At 34.9% G+C, this 17,283-nt stretch overlaps 1 protein-coding gene across 1 annotated transcript in view; it reads left to right on the forward strand.

The window, feature by feature from the left end:
• Positions 1-17,283, forward strand: part of LOC123548672 (N-acetylglucosamine-1-phosphodiester alpha-N-acetylglucosaminidase-like) — a 47,302-nt gene that overhangs the window by 13,248 nt on the left and 16,771 nt on the right. Inside the window, exons 2-5 of the mRNA XM_045336145.2 lie at positions 7,947-8,395; positions 8,707-8,800; positions 11,636-11,878; positions 16,967-17,095. Of these exons, the coding sequence (XP_045192080.2) occupies positions 7,947-8,395; positions 8,707-8,800; positions 11,636-11,878; positions 16,967-17,095 (915 nt within the window). The remainder of the gene's footprint in view (positions 1-7,946; positions 8,396-8,706; positions 8,801-11,635; positions 11,879-16,966; positions 17,096-17,283) is intronic.

Genomic DNA, 17,283 nt, shown 5'->3' on the forward strand with positions numbered 1-17,283 from the left:
TATAACATATATAAATTGTCTCTATGACGCCAACTGGCCGATTAGGTCATCGGCTTCACAATTTGCAAGCATGAGATCGCGAGTTCAAGTCTCAGGTTTTGCTTCTTTTTTTTTTACCTCCTATTTTCAACAACCCTAATTTAACACCTGAACCTTCAAACTTTTTAAAATTGTATTAATTAATTTCACCAGAAAGATTAGAAAACACGGATGGTGCTTTTTTAGTCGTTTTCACTGTAAAAATGTACATAAATATTAAAACAAAAATTGATGACGGAAACTGCTTCTGTAGTCAACCGATTCAGCTCTATTCACCCCTTTTGGAGCCCCTCTGTGTGTTATCGCGAGGGCTAGACACTATTGATATTTATGTTTTCGTAAAGCAGAAGAGCTAAGGTGTTCTCTTTGGGAGCATTTTACGGAACTGAAACGTTCAAGAAAAAAGATATTTTAAAAACCTTCATTTTATGACGGAAACTGCTTCGAAACCAGTACAGTATTTTTAGTTGTATTAGTAACAAAAATAATCGACATGACTTTCCAGTCATGTCAGCAGATCGTCATGTGAATAACGAAAATAATCGGCACGACCGCCTTGCGGATATGGAAAATTATCGGCACGACAGTCGTGAGGATAGCCTCAGCCGAACAAAAATAATAAAGGGAGGTAAAAAGTACGTTGATTTAGAAACCTTTCTGAATGTCATAATTCAATATCTATAAGTTTAAGACACTCTTAGGGGTGGTAGTTGGGGATTGAGGTAGATATAATATACTTCATTCCGTAGAGGGGAAGATAACCGGATATTGCCGATCTACACTTACTAGGAATTGATGACTGTCCTTTCGAGAGATTATCTAGCCTTATTTTGAAGTACGCCATTTACAGTTTTAGCATCTACAACATACTGTGGTAATTCATTCCATGGTTTGATAACACGACGAGTGAAGTGTCAGTGCTAGCGCCACACATGGCCTTCAATGTGCTGGTAGGTAATGAAGTAGGCACTTTCTATGATTGTTCAATACAGTGAAAAGAACGAAGCCCGACTTGTAAGACGTGCATGGGGATGCATAGCTGTCTATTTTTTGCATCAACATTTTTTAATGCCCCAGGCTCCAACCATACCCGTCCCTGTATCTGTTCTTATTTACATATATATACCAGTAAGTTTTATTCATTAAGAGGGAAGTAACTCCAGCAGGTTGTTTTTGCATTCAATTTGACATTTTTTAATGCCCCTTGCTCCGACCATACCTGTCCCTATTTCTGTTCTTATTTACATATATATACCAGTAAGTTTTATTCATTAAGAGGGAAGGAACTCCAGCAGGTTGTTTTTGCATTTAGTTTGACATTTTTTAATGCCCCTGGCTCCGACCATATCTTTCCCTATTTCTGTTCTTATTTACATATATATACCAGTAAGTTTTATTCATTAAGAGGGAAGTAACTCCAGCAGGTTGTTTTTGCATTCAATTTGACATTTTTTAATGCCCCTGGCTCCGACCATACCCGTCCCTATTTCTGTTCTTATTTACATATATATACCAGTAAGTTTTATTCATTAAGAGGGAAGTAACTCCAGCAGGTTGTTTTTGCATTCAATTTGACATTTTTTAATGCCCCTGGCTCCGACCATACCCGTCCCTATTTCTGTTCTTATTTACATATATATACCAGTAAGTTTTATTCATTAAGAGGGAAGTAACTCCAGCAGGTTGTTTTTTGCATTCAATTTGAGAGTTTTTATTGCCCCTGGCTTCGACCATACCTGTCCCTATTTCTGTTCTTATTTCCTAATATATACCAGTAAGTTTTATTCATTAAGAGGGAAGTAACTCCAGCAGGTTGTTTTTGCATTCAATTTGACATTTTTTAATGCCCCTGGCTCCGACCATACCCGTCCCTATTTCTGTTCTTGTTTACATATATATACCGGTAAGTTTTATTCATTAATATTCATTAAGAGGGAAGTAACACCAGCAGGTTGTTTTTGCATTCAATTTGACATTTTTTAATGCCCCTGGCTCCGACCATACCCGTCTCTATTTCTGTTCTTATTTACATATATATACCAGTAAGTTTTATTCATTAAGAGGGAAGTAACTCCAGCAGGTTGTTTTTGCATTCAATTTGACATTTTTTATGCCCCTGGCTCCGACCATATCCGTCCCTATTTCTGTTCTTATTTACATAAATATAAGTTTTATTTATTAAGAGGGAAGTAGCTCCAGCAGGTTGTTTCTGCATTGATTTTTAGCTTGACTTTTCGAAGAAAAAGTAGAGCTATTGTGCTCGCCCCATCGTCGGAGTCGCTGTTGGTTAAAGTTTTTGATAAAGTCAAATATCTCTGTTACTATCAAAGCTATTGACTTGAAACTAGAGTTATTTACTATCAAAGTCTACACCAGGAGAAACAATCCCCATAACTCTGCTTTGAATTTTGACAGAATTATGCCACATTTTAGCTCTATACGAAGTATAAGGAGAGCTATCCTACTCGCCCCGGCGTCGGCGTCTTTCCGCGTCCCCACCTTGGTTAAAGTTTTGGTGCACTTGCTCTTTTTTCAACTTACCTCTGTACTAACTTGATGGATTTGATTCAAACTTGAAATACTTATTCCTCATCATCATCCACATCATCTGACATAAGGGCCATAACTCTGGCACGAATATTTCATGAATTATCCCCCCTTTTCACTTAGATTTTCAGGTTAAAGTTTTGATGCACTTTCACTCTATCTCTGTTATTACTGAATGGATTTGATTCAAACTTAAAATAGTTGTTCAACATCATCACCCACATCATATGACACTAGGTGCATAACTCTGGCACCATTTTTTCATGAATTATTCCCCCTTTTTACTTAGAATTTCAGGTTAAAGTTTTGATGCACTTTCACTCTGTCTCTGTTATTACTGAATGGATTTGATTCAAACTTAAAATAGTTGTTCAGCATCATCACCCACATCATATGACACAAGGTGCATAACTCTGGCACCACTTTTTTCATGAATTATTCCCCCTTTTTACTTAGAATTTCAGGTTAAAGTTTTGGTGCACTTTCACTCTACCTCTGTTATTACTGAATGGATTTGATTCAAACTTAAAATAGTTGTTCAGCATCATCACCCACATCATATGACACAAGATGCATAAATCTGGCACAATTTTTCATGAATTATTCCCCTTTTTACTTAGAATTTTAGGTTAAAGTTTTATGCACTTTCACTCTATCTCTGTTATTACTGAATGGATCTGATTCAAACTTAAACAATTGTTCAACATCATTACCCTTATCATATGACACAAGGTGCATAACTCTGGCACCAATTTTTCATGAATTATTTCCCCTTTTTACATAGAATTTTATGTTATAAAAGTTTTGATGCACTTTCACTCTGTCTCTGTTATTACTGAATGGATTTGATTCAAACTTAAAATAGTTGTTCAACATCATCACCCACACCATATGATGCAAGGTGCATAAATCTAGCACCAGTTTTTCATTAATTATTCCCCCTTTTTACTTAGAATTTCAGGTTAAAGTTTTGATGCACTTTCACTCTGTCTCTGTTATTACTGAATGGATTTGATTCAAACTTAAAATAGTTGTTCAACATCATCACCCACACTGTATGACACAAGCTGCATAACTCTGGCACCAATATTTAATGAATTATGCCCCTTTTTGCTTAGGATATACTTATATAGTGTTTTTATATTTTATCTTTACCTCTCTTATTACTTTAAGTTGATATTTTTGACATAGACTCAGGCTATTGTGCAATATCTTCATCCACAATTGGAGTCATTAAACACTCCAGTGACAGCTCTAGTTTCCTCAGATGTACCCAGTTTCACTATCCAGCATCGAAATAGTAAAGCACGCTGTCTCCTGTGACAGCTGTTGTTAACTTAGAAATTTTGGTTAAAGTTTTTGATAAAGTCAAACATCTCTGTTACTATCAAAGCTATTGACTTGAAACTTAAAATAGTTATTTACAATCAAAGTCTACATCAGGAGAAACAATCCCCATAACTCTGTTTGAATTTTGACAGAATTATGCCCCTTTATAACTTGAATTTTTAAAAAAAGAATTGATAAAGTGAAATATCTCTGTTACTATCAAAGCTATTGACTTGAAACTTAAAATACTTATTTACCATCACAGTCTACACCAGGAGAAACAATCCCCATAACTCTGATTTGAATTTTGACAGAATTATGCCCCTTTTTAGCTTAGAATTTTTTTGTAAAAGTCAAATAGTTCTGTTGCTATTAAAGCTTTTGACTTGGAACTCTAAATAGTTATTTACTTTCAAAGTCTACACCAGGAGACACAATTCCCATAACTCTGATTATAATTTTGACAGAGTTATGTCCCTTTTTAACTTGGAATTTTTTTACTGGCAAAGTTCTAATTCAGAGACAAGCACTGAGAAAAGTCGAGCGCGCTGTCTTACGGACAGCTCTTGTTTTTATTGTCCTGGCTCTGAACATAGGACCTTCCAATAGGAGGAAACAAACATCCGTGACAGAAGAACCATCATACACAATAGATAAAATAAATAGAACTTGGACAGTAGATGCTGTTAGATACACCGCTTACCTTTTTTATAGGTATTTTGTACATGTAGAAATGCCTGAAGATGGTATGTATGTGGTTTGTGACAAGTGCAAAATATGGTACCATAAATGACAAAAAGACTATAATACTGTTTGGTGATGTCCCCTACTATTGAAAAAAGTTCACAAACTCTCAAAAGAAAAATACCAAAAGCACAGAAAGAAAACAATTGTATATTTAAAGAGCTATCTAAATGTCCATAAAAATGTCAGTTATGTATCCCGATTTTTTGGTTAATTTCTAACCAAATATATAAAGAAATAAGTCACCGGAAACATTCTGTAGATCACTGAATCCTCTCTGACTTGTTATATGGAACGTTCTGTAGTTTGCCAAATATGTTCCTATTTCTAAAAATCTAAATATATTTATATATAATTAATTAATTGATTAATATATATGATATTCAAGATTTTCACAAATTTTCGGTGATCCCTTTTTTCTCAGGGTTAATGGATTATAAATATTTTTGTTAACCACCACTTGCAATGTATTGAAAAACAGGAAGAAACAATCTTGAGCAAACTTTTGAAGTCATCACATGTTTTTGCTAGATAAATGAAAGTTCCCTCTCTGCAAATACCACTCAAGTATTCACATTGATTTCTGGACCTCTAGACACCCCTACCCCAAGCCACTCCCTAAAAAAAGTGCAATGTTCTGAGAAATTCAGGTTAAAATATGTGGAATTAACTTCAAAATCCTGTTTGCCAAATAATCCCATGTATTTACATATTCAGTGTCTGTAAATAAAAAATTGCTCTCTGTATCAAAATACTTTGGCAAATAAAAGTAAATAAGAGCCATAGTACTCACAAAATGTGTATAAAATGTTTGTAACATATTTATATGTATATATATATTAAATGAAGCTATAGCAAGACATCAATCTGACTAAAGTGCTTGATCTTCTAAACGAAGATCTGAGAACGACCCATTCACATTCGTCTTCTGTATATTTTGGATTTCCATTATTGCTATTTTTATGTTATCCAATCAGACGACTTGTTCGATTGTCAAAGAGTAAGAAAAATATGCAGTTGTTCCAGGACTCGAACCAGGGACCCCTCGCTTACGAAGCAAGTGGCCTACCGACTGAGCTAACCGGCTATCTGATACCTTACGACATAAGAATTGTAAATATCAAAAGTCAATGCTACAGGTAGATTTGCAAGATGTTGTAAGCTAGGCTCTGATTGGCTAGTGAAAGGGCCGTCAGAACGAGGCAATGAATAGGTCGTTTTCAGATCCTATGCGTAGCGTAATAGGAGATGTACTTTAGTCAGATTGAGCAAGACATTTAATTTTACTGAAAAACATCTACAACAAGTTTTTAAGTCACATTTTGGTTACTGGTATCTTGAAGTAAAATACTTGGTCCCTAATAATTGGAATATGAGGTACCATATTAAAGCTGTATACTGCAGAGAAACCAAAAGATACCTGTTTTCTTCTCTGTGTATTAAAGTTTATATGTAAGGAAAACTAAGAATATTTAAAATGTGTGGAGATCATGTGTAAGAATATCTCATTCTGACATATATTTCACAGCATTTTAAGGTCAGACCTGAGAGTTTAAAATAAATAGCACTGCTATAAATTCATGCCTCAGTCTGTGGTTGTTTCTAATTGTTCTTTTAGTTGTTGCTGACCATTTGTTCTATTAGTGGCTGCTGACCACTCGTTCAATTAGTGGTTGCTTACCACTTGCAGAATACCTATCAACTGATATTTATGAGCTTCACAAAAATCAATATATGACAGCATCTTTTTATTTCTTTTGTAAACTTGTTAATTTATGCAAAAAGAATTCATAACAATATTGATAATCATATTCTTCCTCTGCCATAAGTAAGTTCACTATTATTATAATATAAAAGAACAGTGAACAGCCTCTGAATAGAAAATTGTTGATGTATTGGGCAGGCCATTGTATTATGCTGTATATAATGTAATCTGCTTTCTCATGTATTACATTACATTCATAAGAATTAAACATCTGCTGAAGAAAATAAAGTAAAAAGGTGTATGTGATCAATAGAAACCTTTTTCTTTTTCATATTTGTAAACAAGTTCTTGGTTTTGATACTGTTTTTCTCTATTCATGTAAAAATTTGTTAATATTCCTATTAGAATTATAGTGCAGTCTACTTGAGTATTGACGGAATCAGTTTAGAATACAGCTCACCCTGTAATGTTTTACTGCTGACAACAAATACGTTGGCAAATATTAGAAAATTGTCCGAAATATCAGAACTCATGGAGGTTGGGGAAAATTAAATATTTGGCAAAGTATGTAATGCTTCATATTATCAGATAATGTCTTTTTATTAGCAATATATTAATCTATTCATGAATATATATATGAGTTTGTGCATGAAGAAGCATTAGATCTAGTCCCATTAAATTTTTTGAAAACTGATTTGGAATACCCAAGCTGATTGTACTTGAATTATGAACAAAACATGATTCATGATGTAAATGAAAAGTTAAAGAAATGATAACGTGTCAGTACAAATGACTTTATCAACGACGATGATGATGATAATGAGTGTCTCCCACCTACATAAAAGGCCTGTACTGGTTCTTCTCAGGAAAGACGGCTTTATGTGTATCAGTGCTATACACTGGGCACGTTAAAGAACCAGACTGTCTATTCGCAAAGAGCTAGGCTAAGTTAGTCGGACATGCCTGTATCTAAAAAGGTTTTCTCTCTAGCTGTTCTGGGGGCTTTATTTCACTCAGTCCATCTGGTCTGATCGCTCTTTGTCTGTACTAGTAGAGGATGAATTCTGCGCCCTTTGTAGCTGCATTTGCTATGATGTAAAGTTCATCATGAAAAAGGGGCTATATAAATCTGGTACATGTATGATAATAATGATAATAATGTTACTGATATTGTTATGGTTACAAGTTAATGATGATGATGCTATGTTATGTCATGTTGACACAAATCTGAAAAGTAGATTATTAAATGGTAAAAATTATGTTGATGTTAATGATAATGAAAATATTAGATTTCAGCCTTGTGCATGTAAATAAGAAAGATTTTCTTCATCAAAGAGCATATATTTGAAATTTACTTCTTTATCATTAAATTTGTACTTACCAGCTATCGGCAAGCCAATAAAAATGCTGTTAAAGTCAATCATGAATGTTTGATTTGTTACCTGTAGGTCTGTCACTGCTGGTGGATAATGAACGCATGACAACTTACTTGATTATGTCTCAACTGTAAAGAAAAATATTTATTTTTCAGTTAAATCATAGCTGAAATGTTTTTATTATTTATTTTTTGTGTTTGTTTCAGTGAAGTGGTCAGTGTAACAAGTGATTTGACAGGAGGGCATTACAGATTATTCGGGACTGAATCATCGGATGATATATTAGGATACCCGTATAAAGTTGATGGTATCAAACGTGTGAAAAGAAACTGTAAACATTACGCATATGGACACAAAGTGAGTAACACGTTCCCTGCCCACGGGAATGACAAAGGAGGAAAATCAGATATTCTGACACTTCCTATTGTAGATTCTCACCATACCAGATATAGCATTGGAAACAGAGATGTGTTGTTGCATATTGCACACGTGCATAATCCAGTGAAAACTGTTTCTGTGTACGAGCCTTTACATGAAGGGACCTGTAAATTCAGGAATAAAACATTAGCCAAGGTGAAAACTACTGCTGAACCAAAACATTGTCTTCTAGCAACCAATGCTGGATTGTTTAATACACATAACGGAGCTTGTTACGGTTTGTAAAATACTGTATTCATTGTATTATAGTGAATAGGATGAAATTCAATTAAAATAATGTCGCAAAACCTATATCAAACAAGCAAAACCATAACCTGCAAAAGCCTTGTTTGTGATACTGTATGACCTCTGTGAATGACCTCTTTTAATCAGCATAGCAAAATATATTTTGCCTACTTGATAAAAGTAATAGTAAATGAAGACTCCAGGGTAAAATTAATGCTGTTTACATGAACAAGTCATACATAAGTCTTCCCAGTGGTGTTTACTCTAGAAAGGTTGGACTGTATTTAAAACATCTAATTACAGGTAACATTGTAAGTGATGGTAGACTAGTGCAGGATACTGAGGGAATACAGAATGCTCACTTTGGTATCACAAAGTCAGGACAGATTTTTACAGGGTAAGCTGCCTCTTTACTTTGTTAAATGGTACATACTGTAAAATCAGTTTTTTGTGATGGACTTGTTTTGTCATGGATTTTGTGGTTTTATCAATACTCCAAATTTTATCACACTAAGAAATAAAATTTCTATTTATTTTACTCCCAGAATTTTAATGCAATATATTGTGTATGTCCCCACCAACAACAAAAAATTGCTGTTTTGGCAGCTACCATGAAATGTCATGCCATTGAAACTAAATGATTTTACAGCAGTTCAGTCATTTTACATTTCAATCTTCAGGTAGAATGATTGATTTTGGCAAAAGACTAATTTTCAAGTATTTTGGGGTTGTATTAATCCATAAATTTTAATCTCCAGGAACAATTAAAGTCCCCATTCATTTTATGTTTAAAATTTGAAATTAACAAACTTTGCATATCCCCATGAAATAGATTTTTTTTGGTCAAAAACCACACATTTTCATTCCCATGTGGCATTGCATTTTCTTTATAGTTTGAATTGTTCAATTCATTTAAACAGTTCAAAGGCCATATACCTATTAAACACAATTCTTTATATAACTTTGTTATACATGTATTAAAGTTATAATATAATATGATATGATACATGATACTTTGCCCCTCTGGGGTAGACATTAATTAACCTCTTTCAAGGAAGTGATTTTCCTCTTAAATGAACTTGCCTTGACCGTAAGTATTTTGTAGTAAAATGAAATTTAAATTTCTTGAAGTAAGTGGCCATGATAGACGTATTGAAAGTAAAGAAGTAATATACATTTTGTAATAGTTTACTTTTCACTTTGATGCAGTTGTTATTTAGAAAATTCTTAGCATAAAGATATATGATACAAGGTATATGACATTTTTGCAAATAGAAAAAAAACAAATTTTTTTTTTTGTTTTAATTAAGAAATAATGTATAGAAAAACCGTGTTTTAACGTTATTTGTACATGGAAAGAGGTTATACATCTATGGAATAATTTCATGAGGGCGTAGCCCGAGTGAATTATTCTTGCGATGTATAACTGATTTTGAGTGTATTAATTTAAGTAAAATACAATTTTGCTATACATGTACATTATTTCAGTTCTAATTTCCTCCATCCTTTTTACACACACATCTATTTCAGCTGGATTTTTACATGAAAAATGCCCATAATTCCACTTAAATAGATGCATTAAAAGATATAGTCAATATGAACTTGTAATGCCACTAAAAATTGGAAGTTTTTTTTTAATTATATTTGATATTTGATTGTGAAAGAGTTTATATATTTAGCTGAGTATGTATATTTTATAAAACAGGATGTTCTTTTTGAAATTTAAATCAGTATCAAATAATGAAATATTGAATTAAATGGGATCATAGCACATCTTTAAAAAAAAATCTTCTGGTCACACCAAACATGCCACTTTTCTGTAACTTTTAACTGATCAGATATAATTGAAACATTCTAAGAGAACTGGTATTTCACTCTCAATATATATATTTATTTTTTTTAAATTCATAATTTTACAAAACCAGGTTTTTAAGATTTGAACTTGTATACAAAAATAAAAGATAAAATTACTTTGTTTGGAATGCAAATTTAATAAAAAGTTATTTCAAAAGTATCTAAGGAATGAATCTCTGACTCATTTGCTTTGAACATATGGTATGCATGGTTCCATGTAAAATCATTAACTGAAGAAAATGAAAAATGTTCATTAATATATGGCAATTATTTCAACTTGTAATTTCTTTGCACATAATTTGAGCCGTGCCATGAGAAAACCAACATAGTGGGTATGTGACCAGCGGATGCGCAGGCTGGTCTGGATCCATGCTGGTCGCATACCCACTATGTTGGTTTTCTCATGGCACGGCTCATTTGTTGTTAATTTGTGATTATTCATTAAATCTGATGTGCAGTATGTAATACAGCAGTTTCTTCATCTTGTGCTGCTTGAAACAATGTGAAACAGGGCTGTTGTTACCTGGAGCTTTTGCTAAAATTCATGTTGTACAAAATTCAGTTATTTAAGTTGATTGTGGAACAAGTTTATCAACTTAATAATTATATTAAAACACTCTACACCTCATTCCTGATGGAATCCCTCACCATGACTCCATGAGGCTATGAAGAAATAAGCCATTTTCCTTTTAAATGCTAATGGAGCTTTTAGTATAATTTTCACCTCTTTGGTACGAGTCAGCCAGGGATTAAACCCACACTCTCCCACACTTGAAGCGGACATACATTTACAGAATCAACTGCTATTTTATGCTGAAGTTGATGGCAACTCACCAGACAGCCATTTATTTCAAAACTGCCTTTCTGAAATTGAGCATTCTGTTTATTAAAATCCTTACCAGTCTGTAACTTTGCCACTTTGACCTTGAGATTGTTTGTGTTCTAACTTGAGAATACCCTGGGCTGTCAAACTCAGTAGCATATTACAAATGTAGCTTTGGTCATTAGATAACTCCTATGGTTTTTGAGTCAAATTGCCAGGTCACATTGACCTTGAGAATGGTGTCAAAGCAATAAGAGAGTGCTTTGTCCATGACCATTTGACTTTACTTTAGGGTTGCTTGTTGTCAGTTGATGACCATTACTGGTTTTTTGGCTCTTTAGATCAAAGTTCAAGGTTAATGTGGCTTTAGAGTTGAAAAAGTGTTTCGGATCAGTAATCTCCAGAGTCAAACTTCATAATGATTTCTTATGGTCTGTAGGTAACCCATTTCCCATTATATATGCCCTATATAAAGTTTTGTCATTGGAAAGGTAGATTCAAATTTAGATAGTTTTAGTACTTAGAGATTTAAAGATAATCTTTTTATAATTACAGATATCTGTCTGAAATAGACCTGGTAAAAGATGACTTCTTACAGTTAGTGGGTGGGGCAATCTGGGTACTAAAGGACGGTAAAGTTCATGTTGATGAAAGTATTGCCAGTGAGTGTAGGGATACAGAAGAGACAGGCACTCTGCAGCGGTTTTCATCAGTTGTTTCAGCAAGGACTTTGGTAGGGCATGATGAACAAGGCAGGGTAATGATTATGCAGGTTGAAGGAAAGACAGGGAGAAATGGGTAGGTACTTTTAGTCTGTAGAAAAAGTAAACAAAGAAAAAAATCCTTTGCATTCTTTTTGAATTTTGAGATTTTTTTCTTCCTCAAAAGCTTCCAAAATCAAGTTTGTCATGTTGGTCAGAACTGAGGCTTTAAGATCTTTAAGATTATGTTCAAATCTGAAACTCTTATAAAAAAGTATAAAGGAGCAAAATGGCTATATGTCATAATAAATAAATGACATATTCTTTAATTAATGTAGTTTCATGTTTGATACACTGGAAGTTATTATGTAGCATCATGTATCAGATAACATAGGATAGAACTTGGACTTTGCATACAGAAAGGAAAACCATCCTACGTAAAAATGTCATCTTGTGTAGATTAAGCTTATTAAGGTGTAACATGTTCTGACAAGACTGTTGGTTTTTAGCTCACCTGTCACAAAGTGACAAGGTGAGCTTTTGTGATCGCGCGGTGTCCGTCGTCCGTCGTCCGTCCGTGCGTGCGTCACTCCGTAAACTTTTGCTTGTGACCACTCTAGAGGTCACATTTTTCATTGGATCTTTATGAAAGTTGGTCAGAATGTTCAACTTGATGATATCTAGGTCAAGTTCGAAACTGGGTCACGTGCCGTCAAAAACTAGGTCAGTAGGTCTAAAAATAGAAAAACCTTGTGACCTCTCTAGAGGCCCATATATTTCACAAGATCTTCATGAAAATTGGTCAGAACGTTCACCTTGATGATATCTAGGTCAAGTTCGAAACTGGGTCACGTGCCATCAAAAACTAGGTCAGTAGGTCAAATAATAGAAAAACCTTGTGACCTCCTCTAAAGGCCATATTTTTCATGGGATCTGTATGAAAGTTGGTCTGAATGTTCATCTTGATGATATCTAGGTCAAGTTCGAAACTGGGTCACGTGCGGTTAAAAACTAGGTCAGTAGGTCTAAAAATAGAAAAACCTTGTGACCTCTCTAGAGGCCATATATTTCATGAGATCTTCATGAAAATTGGTCAGAATGTTCACCTTGATGATATCTAGGTCAAGTTCGAAAGTGGGTCACGTGCCGTCAAAAACTAGGTCAGTAGGTCAAATAATAGAAAAACCTTGTGACCTCTCTAGAGGCCATATTTTTCATGGGATCTGTATGAAAGTTGGTCTGAATGTTCATCTTGATGATATCTAGGTCAAGTTAGAAAGTGGGTCACGTGCCATCAAAAACTAGGTCAGTAGGTCAAATAATAGAAAAACCTTGTGACCTCTCTAAAGGCCATATTTTTCATGGGATCTGTATGAAAGTTGGTCTGAATGTTCATCTTGATGATATCTAGGTCAAGTTCGAAACTGGGTCACGTGCGGTCAAAAACTAGGTCAGTAGGTCTAAAAATAGAAAAACCTTGTGACCTCTCTAGAGGCCATATATATCATGAGATCTTCATGAATATTGGTCAGAATGTTCACCTTGATGATATGTAGGTCAAGTTTGAAAGTGGGTCACGTGCCATCAAAAACTAGGTCAGTAGGTCAAATAATAGAAAAACCTTGTGACCTCTCTAAAGGCCATATTTTTCATTGGATCTGTATGAAAGTTGGTCTGAATGTTCATCTTGATGACATCTAGGTCAAGTTCGAAAGTGGGTCACGTGCGGTCAAAAACTAGGTCAGTAGGTCAAATAATATAAAAACCTTGTGACCTCTCTAAAGGCCATATTTTTCATGGGATCTATATGAAAGTTGGTCTGAATGTTCATCTTGATGATATCTAGGTCAAGTTCGAAACAGGGTCATGTGCGGTCAAAAACTAGGTCAGTAGGTCTAAAAATAGAAAAACCTTGTGACCTCTCTAGAGGCCATACTTATGAATGGATCTCCATAAAAATTGGTCAGAATGTTCATCTTGATGATATCTAAGTCAAGTTCGAAAGTGGGTCACGTGCCATCAAAAAGTAGGTCAGTAGGTCAAATAATGAAAAAACGTTGTGACCTCTCTAGAGGCCATATTTTTCATGGGATCTGTATGAAAGTTGGTCTGAATGTTTATCTTGATGATATATAGGTCAAGTTTGAAACATGGTCAACTGCGATCAAAAACTAGGTCAGTAGGTCTTGAAATAGAAAAACCTTGTGACCTCTCTAGAGGACATACCCTTGAATGGATCTTCATGAAAATTGGTCAGAATGTTCACCTTGATGATATCTAGGTCAAGTTTGAAACTGGGTCACGTGCCATAAAAAACTAGGTCAGTAGGTCAAATAATAAAAAAACCTTGTGACCTCTCTAGAGGCCATACCTTTCATGGGATCTGTATGAAAGTTGGTCTGAATGTTCATCTTGATGATATCTAGGTCAGGTTTGAAACTGGGTCAACTGCGGTCAAAAGTAGGTCAGTAGGTCTAAAATTAGAAAAATCTTTTGACCTCTCTAGAGGCCATATTTTTAGCTCACCTGTCACATAGTGACAAGGTGAGCTTTTGTGATCACGCAGCGTCCGTCGTCCGTCGTCCGTCCGTCCGTCCGTCCGTAAACTTTTGCTTGTGACCACTCTAGAGGTCACATTTTTTTTTGGGATCTTTATGAAAGTTGGTCAGAATGTTCATCTTGATGATATCTAGGTCAAGTTCGAAACTGGGTCACATGCCTTCAAAAACTAGGTCAGTAGGTCTAAAAATAGAAAAACCTTGTGACCTCTCTAGAGGCCATATATTTCATAAGATCTTCATGAAAATTGGTCAGAACGTTCACCTTGATCATATCTAGGTCAAGTTCGAAACTGGGTCACATGGGGTCAAAAACTAGGTCAGTAGGTCTAAAAATAGAAAAACCTTGTGACCTCTCTAGAGGCCATATTTTTCATGAGATCTTCATGAATATTGGTCAGAATGTTCACCTTGATGATATCTAGGTCAAGTTCGAAACTGGGTCACGTGGGGTCAAAAACTAGGTCATTAGGTCTAAAATAGAAAAACCTTGTGACCACTCTATAGGCCATATTTCTCAATGGATCTTCATGAAAATTGGTCAGAATGTTCATCTTGATGATATCTAGGTCAGGTTTGAAACTGGGTCACGTGGGATATAAAACTAGGTCAGTAGATCTAAAAATAGAAAAACCTTGTGACTTCTCTAGAGGCCATATTTTTCATGAGATCTTCATGAATGTTGGTCAGAATGTTCACCTTGATGATATCTAGGTCAAGTTTGAAACTGGGTCATGTGGGGTCAAAAACTAGGTCAGTAGGTCTAAAAATAGAAAAACCTTGTGACCTCTCTAGAGGCCATATTTCTCAATAGATCTTCATGAAAATTGATCAGAATGTTCACCTTGATGATATCTAGGTCAAGTTCGAAACTAGGTCACGTGCGGTCAAAAACTAGGTCAGTAGGTCTAAAAATAGAAAAACCTTGTGACGTCTCTAGAGGCCATATTTTTCAATGGATCTTCATGAAAATTGGTCAGAATGTTTACCTTGATGATATCTAGGTCATGTTTAAAACTGGGTCACGTGCGGTCAAAAACAAGGTCAGTAGGTCTAAAAATAGAAAAACCTTGTGACCTCTCTAGAGGCCATATTTTTCATGAGATCTTCATGAATATTGGTCAGAATGTTTACCTTGATGATATCTAGGTCATGTTTAAAACTGGGTCACGTGCGGTCAAAAACTAGGTCAGTAGGTCTAAAAATAGAAAAACCTTGTGACCTCTCTAGAGGCCATATTTTTCATGAGATCTTCATGAATATTGGTCAGAATGTTCACCTTGATGATATCTAGGTCAAGTTTGAAACTGGGTCACGTGGGGTCAAAACGTAGGTCAGTAGGTCTAAAAATAGAAAACCTTGTGACCTCTCTAGAGGCCATATTTCTCAATGGATCTTCATGAAAATTGGTGAGAATGTTCAACCTTGATGATATCTAGGGGAAGTTCGTAACTGGGTCATGTGCGGTCAAAAACTAGGTCAGTAGGTCGAAAAATAGAAAAATCTTGTGACCTCTCTAGAGGCCATATTTTTCATGAGATCTTCATGAAAATTGGTGAGAATGTTCACCTTGATGATATCTAGGTCAAGTTTATAAGTGGGTCACGTGCCTTCAAAAACGAGGTCATTAGGTCAAATAATAGAAAAGCCTTGTGACCTCTCTAGAGGCCATATTTTTGAATGGATCTTCATGAAAATTGGTCAGAATTTTTTATCTTGATGATATCTAGGTCACATGTGCTCAAAAACTAGGTCACTATGTCAAATAATAGAAATAACGACGTCATACTCAGTTCAGCACTGGGTCATGTGGGGATAGGTGAGCGATTCAGGACCATCATGGTCCTCTTGTTCAATGGATCTTCATGAAAATTGATCTGAATGTTCACCTTGATGATATCTAGGTCAGTTTCGAAACTAGGTCACGTGCGGTCAAAAACTAGGCCAGTAGGTATAAAAATAGAAAAACCTTGTGACCTCTCTAGAGGCCATATTTTTCATGAGATCTTCATGAAAATTAGTGATAATGTTCACCTTGATATCTAGGTAAAGTTCAAAACAGGGTCACGTACCTTTGAAAACTAGGTCAATAGGTCAAATAATAGAAAAACCTTGTGACCTCTCTAGAGACCATATTTTTCAATGGATCTTCATGAAAATTGGTCAGAATTTTTATCTTGATAATATCTAGGTCAGGTTCAAAACTGGGTCACATGAGCTCAAAAACTAGGTCACTATGTCAAATAATAGAAAAAACGACGTCATACTCAAAACTGGGTCATTTGGGAAGAGGTGAGCGATTCAGGACCATCATGGTCCTCTTGTTTAACTTACATAATCATGATCATTTTAACTGTCATTTAGTTTATGAACTGTGTGTAAAAAAGCCTCACGTGTATTACTCAAGATGATCTTTCTTTTTCTAAAAACAAATAAAATTTACTAAAAGTACATAAATGGAGACCAGAGTGGTGATAATTGTAGGCAAAAGCTACTGATATATTATTACAGATTTTTTATCAAATACATTTTAAATGTATTGCTGTTAACAATGATATGCAGTGGTTATCTTAGGTGTCTCATGTTTTAGCTGTGCTGATGCAGTTATTATTAGATTTTGATTTCAGGGTGAATCTGTACGAGGCAGCAGATATAATGAAGGAGTTTGGTGCTATCAACGCTATAAATCTAGATGGTGGGGGATCTTCCACACTTGTTATCAATAATACTCTAGTCAATGTGCCCTCAGATAGATGGTATGTACGGTAACCTCTTTAGTCATACACTTAGATTACATGCAAAAAAATGTAATTTAATTTCACCTTTATTTGTATCCGAAGTGCACCATAAATGTGATCAAGGTGCCCCATTAGTGCATCCAAAGTACATCTTTATTTCATCCAAAGTGCACAGTTATATAATTTATCCAAAGTGATCATATAGT

This window comes from Mercenaria mercenaria, chromosome 6 (assembly GCF_021730395.1).
Source record: "Mercenaria mercenaria strain notata chromosome 6, MADL_Memer_1, whole genome shotgun sequence".
Classification (NCBI taxonomy): Eukaryota; Metazoa; Mollusca; class Bivalvia; order Venerida; family Veneridae; genus Mercenaria; species Mercenaria mercenaria.